General features: G+C 49.8%; 1 protein-coding gene across 3 annotated transcripts in view; it reads right to left on the reverse strand.

Annotated features, from left to right (window-relative positions):
• TACC2 (transforming acidic coiled-coil containing protein 2) overlaps positions 1-24,590 on the reverse strand; it is a 210,479-nt gene that overhangs the window by 125,163 nt on the left and 60,726 nt on the right. For all 3 annotated transcript variants that reach the window (XM_057735111.1, XM_057735110.1, XM_057735109.1), the window contains 2 exons: positions 14,223-19,472; positions 13,549-13,662 (listed from right to left, as the gene is read on the reverse strand). In XM_057735111.1, coding sequence (XP_057591094.1) covers positions 13,549-13,662; positions 14,223-19,472 — 5,364 coding nt within the window. The remainder of the gene's footprint in view (positions 1-13,548; positions 13,663-14,222; positions 19,473-24,590) is intronic.

The raw sequence follows: 24,590 nt of genomic DNA on the forward strand, positions 1-24,590 counted from the left end.
GTCAGCTGAACCTGTGTTTGAACTTGACCTAGTCCTAATTTTAAGTAAGTCTGACTAAGTGCAAAGCAAGCTCCACCTGCTGAACCATCTTCCTGGACAGAAAAACAAGGTTCTCTAGGAGTCAGTGTCAGATGTCTGCGTCACATCAGGGCAATGGTTGAAAATAAAATATTTAATGAAACAACCACAGTCTAATGGGCTCCAGATGATGCCTAGGCTGCTGGTCTAAGGAACCACACCTTGAGTAGCACCGCCCTAGAGCAGTGGCTCTCCAGGGGCAGTTTTGCCCACCAGGGGGCAGTTGGCAGTATCTGGGGGCATTTTTTTTGTTTTGTTTTGTTTTGTTTGTTTTATTTTATCTTTTTTATTTAGGGGGGCATTTTTGATTGTCACGACTTGGGGGATGCTGCCAGCATCCAGTGCTGGCAAGCATCCTACATGTGCAGGACGGCCCTCCCCCACAGTTACCCCCCTCAAAGTGTCAGTAGTGCTGAGGATCAGAAACCCTGCCTAGGGACTTCCCTGGTGGCACAGTGGTTAAGAATCCGCCTGCCAATTCAGGGGACACGGGTTCAATCCTTGTTCCGGGAAGATCCCCCATGCCGAGGAGCAACTAAGCCCGTGAGCCACAACTACTGAAGCCCTCACACCTAGAGCCCGTGCGCCACAACAAGAGAAGCCACCGCAATGAGAAACCCACACACCGTGACAAAGAGTAGCCCCCACTCGGTGCAACCAGAGAAAGCCCACGTGCAGCAACGAAGACCCAGTACAGCCAATAAATAAATAAATAAATTTATTTTTAAAAAAAGAAACCCTGCCTAGACCACCTAGCCTGGAGCTTTATGTAGGAGGCCCTCAGTTTGAGTGAGTGAGTAAATGAACGAATATATGATTTACAGCTACGATGATTTTGCTATTGTGTTGCTGAACTAACCTGGCCTGTAGATTTGTATTTCCCTTTTGAGAGAAGCACCAAACAGACACACCCTCTATCCACTGAACAAGACACAATCAATCTATAAACATTTGTTGAGGGTCTACTGTGTGTAGCCCATCATGCTAAAGACTAGGACCAGCGCAGACCCTGCCCTCAGAGGCCTCACCCTCAAACGGAGACAGACATGCATTGGGTGCTTGCCTGTGCCAGCCCTGAGCTGGCACTTCCCATATACTATCACACAATTCTCCAGAGATAGGTACTGACTTCATACCCATTTTACAGATGAGGAAACTGAGGCCTCAAGCGAGTAAGTAACTTGACCAAAGTCCTAGAGTGAACAAGTGACAAATTTGAACCCAAATCTGTCCAACTCCAAACACCCAACCTTTTCTGCAAAGAATGAAATCCTATATAAACTATGATACATTTGCTTCTGTCTTAAAACTGTGGTCAGGTAACAGAAAGAACTCTCAGTTCTTGGGCAGGGCCTGAGGCAGGGGTACTCCTGAGGAGCTGGAGGGTTGAGAAGGCTTCACAGGCACTACACGTGCCTGAGCCTCTATGGTCTCATGAGCAAGAATGCGGTTCCTTAGAGGGCAGAGAAGTAGTGGGAGGGGCAAGGCAGGCAGAGGGGTCACGCAGGGACAGGGCATCTGAGTCTGGCCAGCATCTCTCAGCCATGCTGGAGTACCTGCCTCTAATCCCTTTAAAGTCTGGGCCTGCCTCTGCGTTTACACATCTCTCCAGTTCTTATACCAAAGGAAAAGGAATTGAGAAGAGAAGACACAAAATGCCCCTCACTAGGCTTGTAAGCCAGTGGCTTTTCAGGACTGCCGGGAAGAAGTAGGAAAGTGTAACCCTGTCCTATCTGGGTCAGTTGTAGTTCCCAAACACAAAATGCAAAGGGGGCTTTCTGAAAAGCAAAAATGTCCCCCGGTGTGGAGCCATTTCTACAGAATTTCTCTCCACCGAAGATCAAATATGAACCAAAGAAGAGGTATAAACAGCAACTCCACAGGGAGTCTGGTGGTTTCTAACATAAACTTCCCATCTTCATGCAAAAACAAAACTAGACCCTGCAGTAATCATCAAGGGTGTTTTATCTCCCAAGGATTCATGGCCCAACTGTTTGTAAAGAAACTTGAAACGGACTGCGGTATCGTCTGAGAGTTTCCTCAACAAACTGCTCACACAGACACACTGAGCTAGAAGGAGATGAACTCAAGTTACAGCAGAACCTTCTCCTGACGTCCCTCCCCACCAGTATCTCCTGACTTCCCTCCCCACCGGTATCTCCTGACTTCCCTCCACACCAGTGTCTGCACACTCCCCAGATCCTGGTGAATTAGAGAATCTTCGAGCCCTTGTCCAACCAGCTTCTAACAGTCATTTTCCTGCAATCCTACTGCAAATGCTACTGGCCACAAGCAAAGGAAAGCCAGGGTCAGCAGAGCACAGAGGCTGCAGTTTAACTCATTTTGCAAAATAGCTGGGGGAAGCCTGCATATGCAGCTTTCTCAGCGACAACTCAAGGACAAGATTACTTTAGACCACTACCACCACCTCCAGAAAACAATCTATAACATCAGTTCATACCAGGCCCACCTGGGGGTGCTTGCTGTGACCAGGAAAGGTGATGCCTGCTCACTAGAACTCCAGTGGTTTTGGTGGAAAGAGCACTGGTCTTGAGGCTAGAAGAACTGTATTCAATATGAGTCACACCACTGGCCCCCTGACAAGCTGTGTGGCTTTAAGGAATTCACACACCCTCTCGGAGGTTCACACACCCTCTCGGAGGTCTCAAGTTTCTCACCTGTAACATGAGGAACCTGAAGATCCTTTTGGTTCAGATATTTCCTGACTATGAAAGCCAGAGGCAGGCATGGGTGGTACCCGTCTCAAAGGATGAGCATCTCTGCTACCAGGCCTTGGGAGCCAGGGACTCTCTGCCCCAGACATCCCTCATAGGCCGTGGCCCCAAAAGGCAGTCTGGCCAAAACTGAGACCTCAAACCCAAGCTTGGCACTCTCCACTCGTCCAAATCCTCACTTTCTAACAACTCTGGCCACGCCCATTTAAATACCAGCCCCTTGGTCACCTGCCAGGAGGGGGTCTCCTTCACCAGCTATTGTGCTACAGCATCTGGGAGTCAGACAGGGCCAGACAACTTTCAGCCCTGCCCCTTCCTCTAGGAGGTTTGGGATGGGCTGGCAGCTCAAAACGTCGTGCCAAATAGTCAGGCAATTTGTCTCATAAGACGCACTCAGAGCTTGCGTTCCACTGGTGCAGCCCCAGCTGGGCTCACCCACACAGGCGCTCCCTCCCTGCCGCAAATGTTAGGTTTCAGCCTCTTTTCAGCCATTCTTGGCAAGAGGTTAACCACAAAGCCCTAGTTTCCCCAAGGAAGAGAATGCATTCCGCATGTGTGCCTGATGGCTTGACCTTGCGTCAAATACAGTGTTGCAACACTGAGGGCCACCCCGGGTGAGGAGGCTGTTGGCCACCGGATGGGAGGCGGCTTTAGTGGGCAATGACACCTTCCAAAGAACCCAAGACAGACGCAGATGAACTTCAGCAAATTTCAGCGAGTCCTTGTGTCGAAGCACAAATGTTTACCACTAACCTGCCTGAAAAATACCATTATTATCATTCAAATGGTGAGAGCAGTAATAAGGAGAATAATAATAAAAATTACCCCTGATGTTCACGTGCTCACCGCGTGCCAGGCAGGCACTCTGCTAAGCTTTTAACACACATTATCTTCAGGTAATCTCCCCAGTATCTCTCCGCGGTGGACCCTAGCATTATACACATTTTACAGGTGAGGAAACTGAGGCTTAGGGTAGCTAAGGAATTTGCTCGAGGTTGGAGAGTCTAATGGCAGAGCTGGATGTTAGACCTGGCCGTCTGCCCAGAGTCCCACCTGAGCTGGTTTTCCTGGACAGGAAGCCTCCAACTGATACAGCAAGTTGGGATGAATTACTCAGCAAGGGCTTACAGAGCACCCACTGTGCGTCACACAGAGTATCAGGTGCTGGGGAACCAAGAGCTGCATCTGCAAGTCTAACCTTCCCAAAGAAGCAATATCGTCACCTCTTCTCTTGGCCAGAAGGTGAGACCCACTCTCTATAGACACGACTACCACCATGTGTCTAAGCAAACATTCTAGACAGAGAATGCAGGCTCATGACACCCACCTCCTGATCTAGCATCACAAGACACTGAGGCCCAGGGAGGGGAGGAAGTATGGTCCCTTGAAGGCACGAAGGCACACAGTGAGGGGACAGGAGCTGGTGAACCACCTGATCCCTTGGGAGGGAGGGTGCTGAGCACCGGGCTGGGAGTCAACGCACCGCATGCATCACTCCCCCGCAGTGTGTCTGCCCACCGACTGCCCACCTACCAATTCACCCCAACCCTCTATCCAGGGGAGGAGGAGGGCCCAGAGCCCCAGCTCCTCCCTAATAGGGTGGGGTGGACCTTGGCTTCTGTTCTAAGCTCCCGGCCTGGGTGCACACTTGCTGGGGGACTGAGCCAGCTATGGGGATGGAGCTGCCTGCACGGGCCCCCGCAGCCCAGGGACCTTGTCTGTGGCTCTGTGGCCACAGCTCCTGGCTGTGGAGAGCTGGCTTGTGCAGGGTCCTTGGTGTCTTGCCTCCCCTAATCCCATTTAACCTTCCTTTAAGCCCCAGGAGACATCACTGGCCCATTTACCCGTGAAGAAGCCGAGGCCTGGAGCAGTGACCTCATCACCCAACACGGCCCAAGAAGGGGGATCAAGATTTGAACTCCAGGACCTAACGCTCCCCTCCCTCCAGCCTGATTTCACCCTCAGCCTCACTTCCGGTCCCTCCTCCTCCCCTCCTCCACGCTCATGTCTCTAGGCCCTGCTTCCCTCCACCTACGGGTGCTCCTGGCCTGAGGACTCAGTGCTGACCGCGTCCACTGCACACTGCAGTCCTCTCTCTGCACACCCCGCCCACTCCCAGGGCACAAATGCAAAAAGCCTCCCCTGAGGTTTTTCTTACCGAATACCCTCTAACCGCCTTACAAAAGGAAAAGGCTTTAAAAGTCTTAGTAATCAGACCTCCTCCAGTGCCTCCTGTGGAAACAGAGACACTTGCACAGTCCATCTCTGAATCAGCAGGCTGCTAAATTATTTAACGCCAGATGACTTAACAGGCCCTAAGAAAGGGGAGGCTGAGATGCAGTTAGCTGGAGCCTCTGACCCTGCACACCCCACGGCAAGCTTCCTTCCCACCCTGCCAGTTTCTCGGGACAAGATCGGTACAGAGACGGCAATTGGCAACCCATTCCCCACTGTGGACCCCCGTCAGTGCCCTCCCAGCCCGGAGGAGCACCCCGGCAGGTGTGGCCCGTGGGGATGGGTGGACACAGAGGGGTCCAGATTAAGTGTTTGCAGCCAGCTGACTGGGTTCCCCGGGCCTCCTTACCAGGCCTGGGTGTGGGTTGCACTGGCTAAGCCCAGGCCTCCGGTTGGCCCACGGGTGAACCTCCTCAGTTCGGGTGCCAGAGAGACACCTCCTGCTGATCTGCGTGGCCAGGCACCTGTGCCGTGAATGCATCCCAGTCTCCACTCTGGAGACACATCGCACTGGCTCTCCCACTGGCAGAGCCAAGGGGAGGCGAGGAGGCACCTGGCGCTCAGCACCACCAGGCATCTGAGCCCTGCAAGGGCTTCACGTGGATCCTCTCAGAACCCATGCTGCTGAAGGGGACGGTTCATCTCTTATATGTGCTTGTGAAGGTGTTATTTCTTCACGTTGGGCCGTCCCATGTAGAGGTGACTACCCCACGTGGCTATTTCAATTTCAGTTTTAATTAATCGGAGTTAAATAAAATTCACAACTCAGTTCCTCCATGACCCTGAAACCATGTCACCCTGAAACTGGCCCCGGATTTTCAAGCGGCCTCATTTCAGGTGTATCGTAGCCACATGTGGCTAGTGGCTGCCGTACTGAATAGCAGAGATATAGAACATTTCCATCATCGTAGCAAGTCCCAGAGGACAGCAAGTCTTAGAGAGTAACCTCCCCAAGATTCCTCCTGGCTAATAAGTTACGGATCAAGGATCCAAACATGGATCTGATGTCTGAAGAACTCTCCAGAAGAAAGGCTCCAGTCCCAGCTCTAACTCTCATTAGCCCTCCTTGAACAAGCCACGTCACCCGTCCCAGCCTCCACTTCCTCCTCTGCATAAGGGGCACACAAACGGTACCTACCAAGGGTTGAGGTGATGAGGAAATAAGATGCTGGATGTGGAAGCACTTTGGTCCAGAGGGAGGAATAAGTGAAAGGGGACTTACACTGAGTACTTCTATTGTGTCAGGCACTCTAAATAAAATGGCTAATTTAATCCTAGGTACTGTACGCCCCCCCTTTACAGGCTGATAAACAGGCTCATCAAAGGTGATGCCTGGGCTTCCCTGGTGGCGCAGTGGCCAAGAATCCACCTGCCAATGCATGGGACACGGGTTCGAGCCCTGGGCTGGGAAGATCCCATATGCCACAGAGCAACTAAGCCCATGCGCCACAACTACTCAGCCTGCACGCTAGAGCCCATGAGCCACAACGGTTGAGCCCACGTGCCACAACTACTGAAGTCTGTGTGCCTAGAGCCTGTGCTCCACAACAGTAGCCCCCGCTCGCCACAACCAAAGCCCGTGCACAGCAACGAAGACTCAATGCAGCCATTAAATAAATAGATAATAAATAAATAAATAAAATTTTAAAAAAAAGGGATGCTCCCAAGGTCACAGAACTAGAACTTGAGCTGGAACTTATCTGTAGACCTCGAGGCCTATGCTTGTCTCACACAATAGAACTCAATTCTATGGTCTTCTCTCCACAGCCTAGAAGCAGGTTTGGGGGGGAGGTGTTGCTAGGAAGAATGGCCCCCTCCCCTGAAACAGGTCCTCTGTTCAGCTCAGGCACCGAGGGGAAGCATGCCATCAGGGACCAGAATCTGATTCTAGCTGTGCTGTCAGGTAGCTCCCTTGTCCCGTCCCTGTCCCACGTCTCGACGAGAATGCACCCACATTTCCTTCCAGATATCCAGCTGGAGTCTAAAATATCCATTTCTCAGTCACACCTGCTGAAACAAACCTGAACCCTGGTCTAACACAGTGGCGGTGATGAGAGGTTCCAGGAAGAGAAGCGGGTCAGCTTGGACACATTCATTTGGAAAATCACCCCCTTGACCTGCAACTGGCCTGGAACTCTTAGGTGGCTCTTCCCTCATCACATCCAGACGCAGCATGACGGAGGCCTCGTCTGGGCGGAGGGGCTCAGAAACCCAGAAGGGCCAGAAGCCAAGCCCGCAGCATTCCCATCACAGGCCCCTGGAGGCAGGGAACCAGCCCCTGTGTCCCAGGAGGCTGCCACCTTTGGTGTGGGGCCCTCATAACCCAGCTTTCCCAAGTGACTTGGCGTTCAGATTCCCCTCTAAAAACATCGCTGTAATTATGGAACACAAAAGCTTCAGAACATAAAGGCTACATTTTGAAAGGTCCTTTGACTTTTATAATATGATGGTTCACAGTGATTGAAGCTGTTGATCATAATATAAATCCATGTCATTTGTAGAGTCGTTAGTTCTCAGGTACCTTTGAACCCTCCTGTGAGCTGAGCAGGGTTAGTGGAGCTCCCATATGACAGAAGCAGAGGCACAGAGAGGTCAAACGTCTGGAAACAGACTCTCATCCAGCCTCACGTCTCCCCGTTTTCTGCAGGGTCTGTTACCGTATCATTTGGAGACTTTGGGCATTTTCTTGTTTGCTTAATTCCCCGGATGTTTCTGAATAAATACACTTAAAATGATAATGGTGGTTACCATTTGTATTTTACACTTACCATATATCAGGCATTATACTAGATGCTTTGGAAACATTCCACATTAATCTTAGTTCCAGCCCTAACAGGGAAATATTATTTTTCCCATTTTAGAGATATGGAAATTGAGGACTGAGAAGTTAAGCAGCTCCTCCAAGGTATCACACAGCCAGTAAGAGGCCGCCAGCATGTGAACCCTCTGTACTATTCTACTGTCTCCCTTTTGGGAAGATAATTGCTCGGAGGGAAAGAGGTGTCAGAGTTGTAGCTCTGTAATAGCCCTGTAATAGCCCAATACTTCTCAAAAGGAAGTTTAAGATAATCCAAGCAATGTAATATAAAATCAAACCCAGAGGATGGGGGTGGGGATGAGGCTCTGTCGTCCTGGCTTTATCTGCTTAGAGACGTAGGCTTGGTGGCTTCTTTTCTTTTCCTTAATTTATACATCTGTAGCCCTCCTCAAAACCTTATTCTTAAACTCGAGAACATGGTGTCACAGCTGGTAATTTTAGAAGGGGAGAGAGAAGGAAGAAACAGACTGAGTGGGAAGAAGGGTGGGAAGCCACCCCAGCCCTGCCTTCAGATCCAGCCAGGGCTACCTGGGCGAGATGTGGTGGCCCCTCACTGCTCCGTCCCTCAACCCCTCAACTCCTCAACCCAACTGCCCTTCGTGGTTGAGCCTAGGTATATGCAAAGACCCAAAGCACCTGGGAATAATTTAATTCTCTCAAATGAAGTAGTGATTGAAAAATGATACCTTTCCAACCATGTCCCCAAATGGAAAAAAAAAAAAAGGGACTCCTTTAAATAAATATTCAGCAAAAACAAGCTTGGTGATGTCCACAATGGATTCAGAACTACACATCTGACCATAGGCAGTGTGAAAGCAAAATGCCAAATTCTAGACTTTCCATCCACTGAAGACAGTCGTATGTATACAAAGTCGAAATCAATTCAAGCATGATCAGTAGAATATTCTAAAAATAAAGTCTGTGGGTCCCAGACTCACCCACAGGGAAGACCACACAATGTATATAGAAAGCCACAGCCAAGCTGTCTGTCAACACCTGTTTCTCAGAGTTGGGGTACACATACCCCTTAGGTGGAAGGAAGCAGAGCCACAAGATACCCACAGCACATGCACCAGCAGGGCCAATTTGGCTTCAAAAGTTGAGAACTAAAGCACCAAAATATTTGTGTTTCCTGCATCTACCTGGGTGTGAGACTGAGTTATCAAACTATACTGCCATCAAGACAGAAAAGAGGCATTTCTTAGCTATTGAATCCGATCTGTGGTATCAGCTCCATTCAAGTTAGCAGAATCTCAAAACTCAATAGATTCAATAGAAGCACATCACCCAACAACCAAGAAAGTAGAAAATTTGGTTTTGAGATGCTTTGCTCTTCTCGTGGCAACTCAAAGCATTATTTTTATGTTGAAATACAATACGATACAGTACACGATAAAAAATATACATAAGGTTGTACGAAAAAACACATCTCAAAATGTTTTAACTTGGAGCAGATTCCTGTGGGCTACACAGTAGGGGGTAAGAAAGAATTCGCTCTCCCCTGCCATGCAGACATTTTAGCAGACACAGAAGTCAGTCCTGTATATATGAGTTAGCATACAATATTTGTTTTTCTCTTTCTGGCTTACTTCACTCTGTATGACAGACTCTAGGTCTATCCACCTCATTACATATAGCTCCATCTCATTGCTTTTTATAGCTGAGTAATATTCCATTGTATATATATGCCACATCTTCTTTATCCATTCACCTGTTGATGGGTATTTAGGTTGCTTCCATGTCCTGGCTATTGTAAATAGTGCTGCAATAAACATTACAGTACACGTTTCTAAAAAAAAATGGTACTGATGAACCCAGTGACAAGACAAGAATAAGGATGCAGATGCAGAGAATGGACTGGAGGACACGAGGTTGGGGGGGGGGCGGGGGGTGAAGGGGAAGCTGAGACGAACTGAGAGTAGCATAGACATATATATACTACCAACTGTAAAATAGACAGCCAGTGGGAAGTTGCTGTATAACAAAGGGAGATCAACTCGATGAAGGATGATGCCTTAGAGGGCCAGGACAGGGAGGGTGGGGGGGAGTCGACGGAGGGAGGGAATATGGGGATATGTGTATAAATACAGCTGATTGACTTTGGTGTACCTCAAAAACTGGTACAAGAGTGCAAAGCAATTATATTTCAATAAAAAAATAAATAAAAAATAAAACATGATGTAAGAAATTAGGTCCATTCATAAAATGGAATATTATACAACCATTAAAAAGAATGAAGTAGGAAAAAAAAAAGTCAGTCCTGGAAAAGAAAGATGGCCAGGCTGGAACCTCAACCCCAGGAAGACAAACAGTGGCCACTCAGCTCACTGCAGGAGAAAAGCTTGTCCCACAGACCTGAAATAGGAAATCTGACCCCTGCCAGAGGCATGGGTATTGCACTTGATCAGTTATGTCAACCCTCACTGCAACTCAGCGAGGCAAATATAGTTGTGCCCTCCCCATCTACAGATGGGTAAACTGAGGTTATGTATTAACCAGTGAGGGGCACAGCTGGGTGTGAATCCAAACTTCATCATCACCCCAGCTCCTGGCAGTGTCTGCTGCAGTGTGGCCACCCAACTTTCCCCAGACCGCTGCTGAATTTCACCTTCACATGCAACATCTGCTGTTCCCAGGACGCACGCCCCTGACCTTGGCCAGACTATCTCTGAGAAACATCCACCAGAGCTACTGAGCCTCCCCTGAAGGCAAAGAAGCATTCTCAACGTTTGTGTTAAAGCAGGAGTGAAGTTGCTGGGCTGAGAGATGAGGGCCTTTGGGGTCCCATGGGAAGGCTTGGCCTTCTGGATCATTCGATAGCTGTGAGAGCTCTGTGAGGAGCTGGGGTGTCCCTGACAGCAGCCACTCACCATACGGAACTGTTGCGGGCTTGGAGTGTAGCTGGTTCAAAGTGAGATCTGCTGTGGGTACAAAACACACCCCAGCTTGCAAAGACTTCATATGAAAACGAGAATGTAGAGTATCAAATTAATAATTCATATATTGATAACATGTTGAAATGATAATATTTGTGATATATTGGGTTACATAAAACATATTATTGAAATTAATTTTACCCATTTCTGTTTAGTTTTGAATGTGGCTACTAGAAAATTTAAGATTACACTTGTGGCTTAGGCTCTATTTCTATAGGACAGAGCTGGTCTATACCTTCCAAAGACCTTTGACTGTCTACTAAGTATAGAGCAGAATCTGTTGTGGTCCAGTTGCTCGGGTGTTGCTGCGGCTTCCCCTTGAGGGAGGGGAGCCAGAGGTCACCCCACCTGGCAAGCTGGAGGGCAGGGTCCACTCCGAATTCTTTCTGGAAATCCCCAGCCAATGGGAGAGTGGCAGGCCTTTTCCCTAAGAACCCAAAGCACAGGAAAGGTCAGCCCTTTTCCATCCTCATTTCCTTCAAGGACAAGGACAAAGCAGATTCTGAAGCCCAGCGATCTAAACAGAAGTAGACCACAGGCCACAAATGCAAGCCACTAATGCAAAAGCCACATAGGTAATTTTAAGATTGGTAGCTGCATCAAAAAAAATGTGAAATTAATTTCAATAACATTCTAACCCAGGACATCCAAAATATTATTTTAACATATAACAATATAAAAATTATTAATCATGTATTTTGTATTCTTTCCTTTTTTTTTCTTTTTAGCCACACCGCGTGGCTTGTGGGATCCTAGTTCAAAGCGCAGAGTCCTAACCACTGGACAGCCAGGGACTTCCCTGTATTCTTTCCTTCACACTAAATCTTTAACATCTGGGTGTGTTTTATCCTTACAGCACATTTCCATTCACATGTGACCACTGGCTGCCAAACTGGATGGCACAACTCGAGAATCTAAAAGCCTCTCACATGACAAATCCTCAACCAGAGCAAAGTGCACAGAACACCCATTATCATGTAAATGTCTACTGCTCTGTAAACTGTGGTTAAGTCACACAACTTCAGCCACTAAGATTTATGATTGCAAAGAGTTCTGATGGCAGCACAAAAAAAGGACTCTGAGAATTTAAACAGAAAAAAACAGCGGATGAAATTACACGAACATAATAAATACCAGTAACCGTTAGGTGGTGTGGTTGTGGATTTTTCTCTTTTTCTTTATACTTTTCTATATCTTATGAATATTCTAATATTAATTTAGAAATTATAATTTTAAACTTTTAAGTGGTTAAAACAACAAGCCATGAAATATTTATTGAACTACTATATGGTTCAGAGAGAACTTCTTGTTCTCCAAGGAGGTGATAAAACATCCAGGACTGAAGAAGGAGCTAAGGTAACATTTGTGAGGAGGGGAGCGGAGGATTTTCCGAGTTAGACATTTTTCCCTACCCTTTAACTGGGAATGTCAAAAATACATACGAGCAAGGGCTGCGGGGACTTGTGTGCTAAGTCAGCAGCAGAGACAAGTGTCCAATGCAGACTAAACCTGCATTTGTTTCGGCGGCAGCAGCGCCGGAGTTACGAGAGTTGCCCTCGAAGGGCAGGAAAGGCAGCTGGGGGTGGGTGGAAGTGCTCAGACTCGAAAAACAGGTGATCGTGCATTCTTTCAGCATGTGCAAAATATGCATCGAATTATTTACACAATGCCTGCAGCTGTTTGGGAGGCTACACTGGCCAGCCGCAGGTACTAATTTAAAGTCCGACCCCGCCCTGCCCACATGCACATGTGCTTGCATGCGCTAGCACGCACACACACACATACACACACACACACATACACATGGAGAGCTCTGGAATCGCCAAAGATGTAAGGATGCTGCAAAGCTTGGTCCGAATGTATCTATGCCACAGTACCTCTCTCCCTCAAAGGATGAAATTTCCCAGCAGCAGCAGCTGTTGCACAACCATGGGTGGCATTTCACTTAGGAAAGAACAGGCAGGTACACTGCAAAGCGTAAAGGTCTGGGATTCGCAGTTGCCTCTGTCATTTGTCCTCCTCTAATCTTCAGAGGGGTGTGACTGACTGTTGTTGGTGATGAGACATTCCTGCCTGAGATTAAATCAAAACTGAACCCATTTGCCTCAAAAGATAACGAACTTGATTAGGAGGAGTCGGGCTCAGGGGGGTGGGAAACATGGGGCGTGCTGTCTAAGGGGTGTGGGGTTTCTCCTGGGGGATGACCCTGTTCTAAAATTGACTGTAGCGATAATTGCACAACTCTGTGAATATATTCAAAGCCACTGAATTGCACACCTTAAAGAAGTGAATTATATGCTATGTGAATTACATCTCAATACAGCTGTTAAAAAAACAAAGGATAAGCTCAGATGTGAAGGCAACTCACTCAATTCCTTTGACAGCAATGGAGCTCGCAGTTATCTCAGGCACTGCTTTACCTGTATAAAGAGTGGGAATGAGGACTTCCCTGGAGGTCCAGTGGTTAGGACTCCATGCTCCCAATGCAGGGGCACAGGTTTGACCCCCGATTGGGGAACTAAGATCCCACACGCCTCGCAGCACGAACAAAATAATAAATAAATAAGAAATAAATAAGAAAATAAATAAATAAATTTATTAAAAAAAAAAAAAAGAATGGGAATGGCTAGGTGCTTCTTTCTTAAAGACTTGTGTATTAGCAGTACTCTCCTTTGCAAAACATCCAGTGTGTCTCTGCCAAAGGAAGGCATCATGGTTCTCCAAAGGCTGATACATTTCCACTGACCTTTCTGCTCCTCCTGCACGTCTGGCCTCATCTGAGATGGCCTTGTCCGTGATGTCTGGAGCATTCTCCTCAGAAACCAACGGTAAGGTAGGTAGGCCAGGTCCAGGGCTCTCTCTGGGATAATGTAAAGAAAGCAATAAATATTTAAAAGGGCATTTCTCTCCAGGTCCTATTGAAAAGCGCATTTCCCAACTAAAGCTTCAAGTGGCTACTTCACGAAAATCTCTAGAAAAAAATGAGCTTCAGGCAGTGAAAGGCTTTGCGATGCTTTGGGATCATTTAGGTCTCTCTGCATACGTAAATCCAGATTCAAAAGCAGATGTGTCTGGACTCCAGAAAAACATCTGATTGACCATAACTTATGACCCCATAGTGCACTGCCAGCCCGTAAACATTTCATGCTTTGCAAACGGTTTCAGTTAGAAGAATTAAAGAACACAAGGAAAGGAATAGGATGTGTTAAACAGACAGCTCCCACGCCTCCAAACCATTTCTCACATTTTTCAGAATCTCAGCACATCCAGAGATTGTAAGCAGATAAGTTTAAACAATTAGACATGCAAAATTTAGCTTCTTAAAAACCACCCATCTTTATGACTGACTTTTTAAAATCAGGTGGGAATCACTTTTGAGGCTGACCCCAGATTCCCATGGAAATTCATTCTTTTAAGTACCTCTCAGTGTTGAGTGCTTCTGGATCCAGGTCTTGCAGCTTCAGGTCCTGAGTTTCGTCAGGTTCTGGAGGTGAGGAGACACGTACCTTCCCATCCCCAGCAGGAGCGGAGAGCTCAGGCCCAGGCTTCTCCTCAGCCTGCGGGTGCCTGGCCGGGCTGTCTCCGCTCAGGGCAGCTGCAGCCTCCATCCTCAGAGCCCCTTCGGAGCAGCCTGGGTCCCCATGGCTTCCTGGGGGCACCAAGACACAAGCCACACTGGAGAACATTCTCGTAGTACCTGTTTCAGGCAGGTCGTCAGACACACGTGCCTCAGTCTCAGCTGTGCTCAAAGGGATGTCACACGCCGCTTCCCTAGCAGCTCCTGCTCCCGAGCCGGGCTCCAGGGGAGTGTCTGCCACTTCCCCAGCTCGTGGCTCCAGGGCGCTCTGGGTGCCCAGGGCACTCTGTGTTTCCGAGATCCCAGCGGCACCTCCATGCTTCTTCTCACCCCTAAGTGCGTCTGGGGTACAGGGCTCGCTGATGGCCTTGGCCACAGTCAGAATGTCCCCATGGGGAGAAGATGCCCCCTGGGCAGAGGTGGACACTGGCATGTCCCCCAGAGCCCCTGGGTGAGAAAAGCCCTGGGCACCATCTTCTCTGGGTTGACTGTCATGGCCGGATGGTCCCTGCTGCTGTCTTTCAGAAGGAATTCCATCGTCGTGAACTAAGTCCCCTTCTCCCCGGCTCTGGGAAGCCACCTGCAAGTCAGCAACGGGAATCTCTGGAGAGGTCGCCTGTGAAGACAGACTGGAAGCAGGTTCCTGCCGGCTGCTTTCCTGCGGCGCGTGGGCCTGGCCTCCAAGCCCCGGCCAGCCTTCCCCGGCGCCCTCCAGCTTCTTGCTTTCTGTCAGCATCTGTGGGGCCCCGCTCGTCTCCTTCCCCGCACTGGCACCTGGCGGGTTCTGCTCTGCAGCTGGCCGTGCTAGCCCCAGCAGCTTCTCTGGAGCTGACTCCTGGGGACTCAGATGAGAAATCTCAGCCTCTACAGCCAACTCTTGCTTCTTCTCCTTTGAGGGCACCCAGAGTTCTGCAGGAGGGGTGGGGAGAGGGGTGATGGCCACTCCTTGAGTCCCATCTGGAAGCTTCTCGGGGCTTGGCACGGCGAGGTCCTTGCCCATCACACGCTTCCCAGCTCCTGCCTTTTCTCCCAGTGTGCTCTGGGGCCGGTCAGCGGTCAGGGCTCCAAGCACTGACTTCTCAAAGATCTTGGTGATGTGCTCCCTGAAGTCAGGGAAGTCCGTGATCATACCGGTCTGCTTGGAGCCTGTGTCTACACCAGCTGATGCTCCCCTCCTGGGATCCTTGGGAAGGTCTACCATCCTCTCCCCGCTGCGCTCTCTCTCCCTTGTTGCATCACCTGTCGTGCTCTCCTCACTTGCAGGGCATGCTGGAAGTTCACTGGGCTTGGCTTTTGACACTTTCTCCTCCCCTGTGGTCTGGGAACCCTTGGCCAGAAATGGCATCCTGTCCAGGTAGGGCATGGAGTCCATGGGTGCCTCAAAGGTCCCAGCTTTGGGGCTTGAGCTGCTGGCTTGCGCTGCAGAGATTTCCCCACCTGCAGTTCCTGCTTGCAAGAGGGAGGCAGGGGAGCCAGCAGACACCTTAGCGGAGGAGGCATTTTCCAAGACAAGCAGGGGCTCCCTTATAGGACAAGGGCTTTCACCAGGAGTTCTGGGGCCTTGAGATGAAACAGCTTTCACGCCACTGTCTTCCGCCCCTTTCCTGGCAGCACCCTTGATATGCAGGTAAGGAGTGTCAGGAGCAGCCGCTTCTGGTGGCCCAGATGGCAGGAGCCTCTTTGGGTCGGGGACAGGCTGGGCTGCAGAAATATCCACTACGCCCTCAGGAATCCCACCCAGCGCTTGCGCCGGCAGCCAGGCATCCTGGCAGCTGGCAGAGGGCTGCTCGGCTTGGCAAGGCTCACCTAGGGCAGAGGTAGAAGCTTCCTCCTCAGTGGAGAGGCACTGCTCTGTCCAGAGGAAGCCACCACTCGGAGCAGCTTCTCCTGGCTCCCCCGGAGCCCGCTGTGTCCCCAGGTCTCCTCTGTCAGCGTTCCCACCCGTCTCAGCAGTCCCAGCATCTGCACCTTGATCCTCGGCTGATGGGAAACTTCCAGGAAGCTTTGGGGCCTCTGCATCCGAGGCAGTGGGGCACTCCATTTCCTCCTGTGGGGCCAGCTCTGATTGCTGCCTGTCATCCTGGGTTTCATCACCTGTGTCTCTCTCTGGAGCCTCCTGGGCGGGTGTGACTCTGGGGCTGGCAGGTGCTGGAGGCGGCGGGCAGTGAGCAGCCTCCAGGAGAGGTACGGAGTCAGGCCGACAAGGCGGGGCCCCCACTGTGTTTCCACTTGCTTTCTCTGTCTTACCCAAGTCCCGGAGCGGGGGCCGAGCGTCAGCTGCTTCAGAAATGCCTGCATCCCCGAGACGTGCTTCTCCATGCTGGCTGCCAGCTTTCAGCCCGTCAACCAGCTCCTGTTGGGACTTGTTTGGTCCCTGCCCAGCACAGCAACTTTCCTTTCTGCTCAAGCTATCTGCAAGAGTAGAGTCTTGTAAGGTGTCTGCTGCAGCAGGTGTGCTCCTGGACGGCTCACTGCCACTGCATCCTCCCTCTCGTCCATCCTCCCCTAGTACAGGCAACTTCGGTCTCATGAGTGCTGACAACTCTGACTGCTCTGTCGTAGGATTCTCCAGAACTGTGTCCCCGGGAGCTGAACCTGGAGCATCAAACAGACTGCCTTTGGAGAGCTCACTTTGAAGTTCTGATTCAGAAGTCTGCTCCTTTCCTCCATGAGTTGGCAAGCTCATACCTTCCCAGGATGCCACAGGTGTGTGGATTTGGGGAGAATCTGCACCCAGGTTCTTAAAATCTGCATCATCTGGGTAAGTCTCTTTCTCGCCTTCACACTGTTGGGACTTCTCCCTGAGCGTATCGAAGATGGATGCTTCTGGGTCCGTTTGGGACAGCTGGAGATGGTTCTCAGGACAGAGTGAGGGCCTCTCGGATGCAGCTACTTGTAACCCATTGTCCCCTGGGCAGGACGGGTTTCCCTGCTGATCTTGCTCCAGGCTGAGTGTTGGGAGCCCAGAGTCCACTGCCAAGTTCTCCTCCTCAGGGGGAGGTGGCCCATCGGCGTGGACTTCCTGTCCAGCTGTGTCACGGCCCAGCCCACGGGGGTCTGGGGGTGTCAGCAAGCCCTCCCCATCACGGCTGCTGGGCGTCTGCACAGATGGGTGGCTCGTCATCTTTATTTCAGATGTGCTCTCCGCCTCCTGGGCTTTGGGGACGACCTCTATAACAGGAGTTGACAGGAAATCTGATTTCTCAGCTTCTAAAGCAGGAAGAGAGTCCATTCTTCCCAATCCCCCCACGTCCTGAAGGGTGTCAGGATATTTGGTCTGCAGTCCCGGCCCCTCCCAGACAGCTCCCTCGGGAGAAACTTGTTCACCGGCTCCATCCGGCCCAGAGGGCGGGCGGAGATCCTGCTCGTGGAGCTGGTGCAAGGAGCCGGATGCGTGGACCACCTGGGCTTCTCCCATCATCCCGCAGGCCAACGAACTCCAAGCTGCATTTGATGGAGAACCGGGCCTGTCCACATGCCCAGGGACTTCCCTTCTGAGTGGCTGTGCTGAGGCCATGCTGGGAAGGCCTTTGCTCTCCGCATCACTAGTTAGCTGTGAAACCTTGTCCTTTTCCACCTCTGGGTCAGCCTTACAGCCGCAGGCCTCGGGTTGCCCTCCCCGAAGGTTCCCAGGATCTACACCCTCAGGTGACTCTGAGGCTGCTTCCTGCCCTCCAGGGTCAGCCCCAGGTAGTCTGCTTTCCTCCTTAGCTACAGCTAGGCCTTCAGGGACCTTGGCTTCATCCTTTGGCTCTGGTGACCTTCTGGCACTTTCATCTGATGCACTGGGAGCGGGAAGAGGCAGAACCCCGTGTTGGACTTCGTGGCTTTGCTCCCTATTCCAGAGCTCTCCCCTCTCCTCCGGGGGCAAAGGGGCAGGAAGCTCTCTGGGGTCTCCTTCTGGACCCTCTTCCTCTCCTCCAAGGGCTGATGCGTGCTTCTCCTGTCCTGCCAACTCTGCTTCTGCCCGCTTTTCACCCAGATCTGTAAGAACAGGCATCTCAGCCCCGGAAACCATCTCCCTGGGTTGTTCTGCAGCAACAGAGGCCTGAGCAACGGGCTGTGAAGTGAGGCTTGAAGCTGGACTTGTTTCCCCAGTCGCTGCGCGTGGGGCAGGCTCAGGGCTCACAAGCGGGCCCCCCTCGGGTTGGTCTCCTCGACCCCCTGTCTGCGAGTGACCCCGAGCATCAGGGGCACCCAGAGTCTCCTCCCAAGAGCCGTTGGCCCCCATGGCCAATGCAGGACCCGGTGAATCCCAGGGCAGCTCTGCAGGCAGCAGATGCGCTCCTATTTGCTGCTGGGAAGCCGTCTTCGCTTCGGCTTCTTGGGCAGCCCCTGAACTGCTCCCGGTGGGAGGGCAGGCCCCAGGGAATCCCGAGTCTTCCGTGAAATCCTGAGGCAGGCCCTCCACTTGGCATTTGGGGGCTGGATCTTGAGGGGTTGGGGTCTCAGATTTTGGGGAAGACTCCCCCAGGTTAGCTGAGCTCTCTTGGCCTGGTTGGGCTGCAGCAGGGGCCTTGGGGGCTTCCTGCCCAGAGTCTGGCAGGGGAAAGCCACCTGCAGCCTCTTTCCCTTGGGAGCCAAAACCACCAGGTTGGCCATCCTCTCCACACAGCTGCACCCTCATCGGCTCTTCAGGAGCAGCTGGTGAAATTCCCAGCAACTGGTCAATGGCACTGGAGGAAGACAGTTTCTGCTCCTCTTTGTCCTTTGGGCCTCTCTCTCTTCCGGAGCTGGGGGTGACTGCAACCACCCTGCTCTGAGTAGAGCTGTCCCCCTCAGGGACAAAGGCTGCTGGGGAATGTCCTGGGGCATCTGGGGAAAGTTCCCCCTGGGGGTGTTGAACCAGGGACCGATCTTCAGGTTCTGCTTCTGGGCTTGCCAAGCAACCTTCCGGGGGACCCTCAGCAAAGGGCACGGAGGCCCAGAGACTCTGCAGCTCCCAGGGCTCCAGTGGGCTGGGCAGTGGAGAATCTTCTGGGCCCCTGGCTTCCCGTGGGTGCTTCCTTGGCTCAGTCACTTCTGGGGACACGGTGCAGAGATCGGAGCTGGCAGCACTCTCAGAAGCGGAACGGGAACCTCCGTGCCCCACGCTGCCAACAATGAAAACAATTAATGTTTTATCAATTCTCAAGGATGCCAAGGACAGAGCCACAGCACAGGCAGAATTACCCACCCTGCTCCCCACTAAAGGCCACAACACACACCATCCTGGTGCAGCTCATCCTCTCCATGAAAAGACACCCCCCATCCCACCCGTCCCATAACCACTACACGTGCCCTCACTCTCTCCAAAAATCAGTGCAGAAAATCTCAGACATCCAGTCTGAGGCTTTCCACACTGATCAGTGGTGAATAGGGAAATATGGTAACTAATGCATAACTGTCAAAAATGCAGGAAACTCAGAACATTTTTAATAAGTGTAAACCATAATAAAGGATTTGGATGAGTTCTGTCTCTTCTACAAAGAGGTCCTGAACATTCCTGGGGCTCCTTAGACACCCAGGAAAAAGGCAAACATGAGCCAAGTCATGCTTCGAAATAAAGAGCTATTCTTGACAAAAAGTTGACTGGATTATTTTCATTCAATTGGTGGTACTGTGAGGCGTAATCCAGAAATCAATTCTATTTAGCTGCGGAATTTCTTCATATGATCTATACATGAAATTCCTGGGAGCTGAATTACCTTCATACCCGTATATGTCTCAACTTGAACTTGCTTTGCTGTACAATGTGTACAGAAAAACTGTGAACATGCAGGAAACTTGGGGGAACACGGCTCAGAATCATGGACTTGCTCTAGATCATCAACTATCCAGTTATTGTAAAATAGCTTATCACATGCCATATTGGACTGTGTTTCCCAATTCCACATAGTTTTAACTAAGTGCATTTTTAAACTTTAAAAATAATATGAGGCCAATACAAAATTTTGAAAATGTAGAAAAAGTGCTTGCCACTTGAAGTGTTCCAATGAATTTCCTTTATTTTTTTCCTATACAACTCTCTAGGGGGTGTAATTTTTGTTATTTTTATGTAGCTGTGATTCTATATGCATGTTATGATCATATATCTTTCAGTATCAAAAGAAATTGCTCAAGGCAAAGTTAACAGAAGTACGGTTTTTCTAAGGCTTTTACCATGTTCTTTAAAACTACTACAGGGAGGGAAATTTATGGAATCTTCTTGTAGCTGTTACATACACACATATTCACATATTCATAGACTCACAGTGTTTTGGTTATGACCAGAGGAAAGATTCTACTCTACACGTTCACTACCAAAATCCTAGCTTCCCATGCAGGGCAATGCATATACATTCATTTATGAGATGCATATAGTGGGAAGATGAAGTACATTTCTGTTAAAATTTAGAAATATGTGTTATGGACTGAGTTGTGTTCATGTAAAAATCCATATGTTGAAGTCCTAATGTATAATGTGACTGTATCTGGACACAGGGCCTTTAAGAAGGTTAATTAAGGTTAAACGAGGTCATGAGAGTGGGGTCCTAATCCAGTAGGACTGAGGTCCTTATGAGACGAGGAAGAGAGGCCCCCCTGGTGGCGCAGTGGTTATGAATCTGCCTGCCAGTGCAGGGGACACGGGTTTGATCCATGGTCCAGGAAGGTCCCACACGCCTCAGAGCAACTAAGCCCATGAGCCACAACTACTGAGCCCATCTGCCACAACTACTGAAGCCCATGCGCCTAAAGCCCATACTCCACAAGAGAAGCCACTGCAATGAGAATCCCACGCACCACAACGAAGAGTAGCCACCAGCTCGCTGCAACTAGAGAAAGCCTGTGCACAGCAATGATGACTCAATGCAACCTCTTCTTCTTTTTTTAATTAAAAAAGAAGAAGAAGAGGAAGAGACACCAGGAGTCACTCATACGACAAAAAGGCCATGAGCAGACACAGCGAGAAAGCACCATCTACAAGCCAAGAAGAAAGGTCTCAGCAGAAACCAACCCTGCCAGCACCCTAATCTTGAAATTCCCTAACTGTGAAAAAATAAATTTCTGTTGTTGAAACCACCCAGTGTGTGGTCTTCTGTCATGGCAGTGTGAACAGACTAAAACAATAGGTACGTTGGGTATTTACTGTACTATCCTTTCAACATTTTAAAGATTTCAAATTTTCCAAAATGAAAAGTTGGTAAAATAATAATGGAAGAAATGTATTGGACATCAGTGCTTTACACGGATCATCTCATTTAACCCTACCAACAGCCATGCAAGATAGACATCATCACTGCCATTTCACAGATAAGAACCCTGAGAACAGAGAGGTTAAGCTTGAACGTGATGAGCCACAATCTTCTTATTTACTCTATGCTGCCGCCCAAAGTGAAAACTTCCATGGAGGGAGACAGTGTTTGCATCCCCCAAATTCAAATGTTGAAAACTCATCCTCAAGGTGATGGTATTAGGAGATGGGGTCTTTGGGAGGTGATTAGGTCATGAGGGTGGAGCCCCCATGAAGGGATTAGTGCCCTTATAAAAGTGATCCCAGAGAGCTCCCTTGTCCCTTTTGCCTTGTAAGGACCCAGAGAGGAGACTTCCATCTATGAATTAGGAAATGGACCCTCACCAGATGTGGAATCTGCTGGCACCTTGATGTTAGGTTTCCAGCCTCCAGAAACACAAGAAATAAATGTCTGTCATTAAGCCATCCAGTCAATGGTATTTTTATAGCAGCCTGACTGGCATGAGACAGAGGGTGAGAGGCTCTCTACCTGACTCCATTCCAGCCTCTCGCCAAGCCCCTCACCTATGAAATGTACATGACATCACATGACATCCTTGAAGGAGGTGTGTACACATCACTACAGCAGTCATCCTGATTTAATGCTTGTTCCATATGACACTGAAAATATTTTAGATGGACCTGAGAGCGTTGGCTACTATTTTAACCAGATTAGCATTTTCAGACCAAAAGCAGGGCTGACAAGAACAAAGACGAGAAAACTCAGAGGGTAAGTTATATGAATCCCTCCAATCCTCAAATGGTCACAAGGACAGACGTGTCCACGGAGAGCCCTGGCCCCAAGCCGACTGACACATGTGAAACCACCAGGTGTGCAGGTAATGTGCCTTGGCCTGGCCTCTACAAAGCAAGATTTCTGGAAATCAATGGATTGTTCTGGAACCAGAAATTCTGCACTCCTGAATCTGCCCATTTAAAAAGCACTTTAGGGACTTCCCTGGTGGCACAGTGATTAAGGATCCACCTGCCAATGCAGGGGACACAGGTTTGAACCCTGGTCCGGGAAGGTCCCACATGCCATGGAGCAACTAAATCAGTGCACCACAACTACTGAGCCTGAACTCTAGAGTCTGAGAGCCACAACTACTGCATGCTGCAACTACTGAAGCCCGCGCGCCTAGAGCCCATGCTTCGCAACAAGAGAAGCCACCGCAATGAGAAGCCCACGCAGTGCAACAAAGAGTAGCTTCTGCTCGCCCCAGCTAGAGAAAGCCCATGTGCAGCAAAAAAGACCCAACGCAGTCAATAAATAAATAAATAAATTTATAAAAATAAATAAATAAAGTAAAAAATAAAAATAAAAAGCACTTGACACTGAATTGTGTCCCATTCATTAACTAGGGGGTCAAACCGTTTAGCAGCTAATGAGATTGATCAATGGTGTGTAATTCAGAAATGATGCACTCCTATTTATGTCTGCTTGTTCAAGAAATGCAGAACACAGGCCCCTCTATGCTGGCAACAAAACAAAGAGGCTTTGTTTTCCTGCCTCTGACAGCAGCCAGCTCAGGAGAGTGTGTGGCTTCCCTTCAGGCTTCCTGAAGTCATGACCATCTGCAGAAGAGATGATAAATTCACTCAATTTGGGTACCTTGAAAACCTGCAGGTCTCAGCAGAGAGCAACCAGGAACACATCTCCCAGAGAGTGAGCACATGCCTCCTTCAAAATAAGAACCCAGCCTTGGTTTATTTCTCCAGCAATCTCTGTAATTGCCCATCAGAAGCCAATTTTTAAAACCAGATTAAAGCCACTCACCAGGAGCAGTTTTGCCCAAGGGCAGGAAAAATTTTAAGAACTGATCTGTGACGGCTCTGCATTCATTGAAGCTTCCATAATGTCCTTTTGTGCTTCAAGATTGAATCAAAATGTGTAGGATGGAGGTTCAGCTCAGAATCCAAAGCCAAACTCTTGTGGGCTGGGCAGTGTGTTCTCAATGGAAGGCTTTCAGCCCAAAGTGGACTTTGCCTTTGAGTTGAGGAGGGGAGGGTGCAGCCTCCCTGGTGCAGACTAGACGTCCCCAGCCAACAAATGGAGAGACATGGGGTGCAGAGATCTGGGAGGAGGGGTGATTTGCTGCAGCGAAGGTCTAAGCAGATGATAGAGATACAGAAAAGGCCCTCCCCACCATCCTAGCTGGAGACAATCACATCCATACGGGTTCCTAAATGTATAGTTCCAAAGACACACCCTCAAGCAAACTAAGAATGCTTAAAAAGAGGAAGGAGGCTGGCTGAGGGTAAAACAAGCATGGCCCTGCACGGCCAGGCTTTAAGGGAACCAGCAAAACCATAAAGTGAAATCGTCAAGATGGAGAGTTGCCGCAAACTGACCACTTACTGAGGCCAAGCCCGTGCTAAGCACTTTTCAGTTATGATTACATTTAATCCACACACTGGCCAGGCAGAGTGGCTGCCTCCCACAGCACAAATGAAGAAATATTCATAGAGAGATTCAAGATCTGACCCGGATCTCAGAGCTCCTGGTGCACAGCATAGTCTAGCTCTGCCCGGCTCCAAGGCCCTGCGTCCTCTCGCTTCCCTGTATTTGCTGGCCTCGCCTCTCCTGGACCAGTGCAGCAGCCTCTTCTCCCACCCACTCTGGCCCCTGCATTCTGTTCTCCAGGCTGCAGCCAGAGCGGAGCAATGGCTCAGAAATGAAAGCCTGATCCTATCGCCCTCGTGGGAAGACTCTCCGGTAGTGGCTTCAGTTTGCAATCAGCTGTGGTCCCAGCCTACCTTTCCTGCTTCATCCTACACAGAGCTCCCCATCCCTGCATTTTCCTGGAGCCTGGAGCTCTCCAGCTCCTCCCTGCAAATCTCAGCCCCAATCTTCCTGTCTCAAATGAAGCCTCTCTGACCTGGCCTCTGGGATCAGATCTCCTTCCACAGGCCCACCTAGTTGGGGTGCTAGTCACAGCTGCCCTCAAAAGGGACCAAT

This window comes from Hippopotamus amphibius, chromosome 5 (genome assembly GCF_030028045.1).
Source record: "Hippopotamus amphibius kiboko isolate mHipAmp2 chromosome 5, mHipAmp2.hap2, whole genome shotgun sequence".
Lineage (NCBI taxonomy): Eukaryota > Metazoa > Chordata > Mammalia > Artiodactyla > Hippopotamidae > Hippopotamus > Hippopotamus amphibius.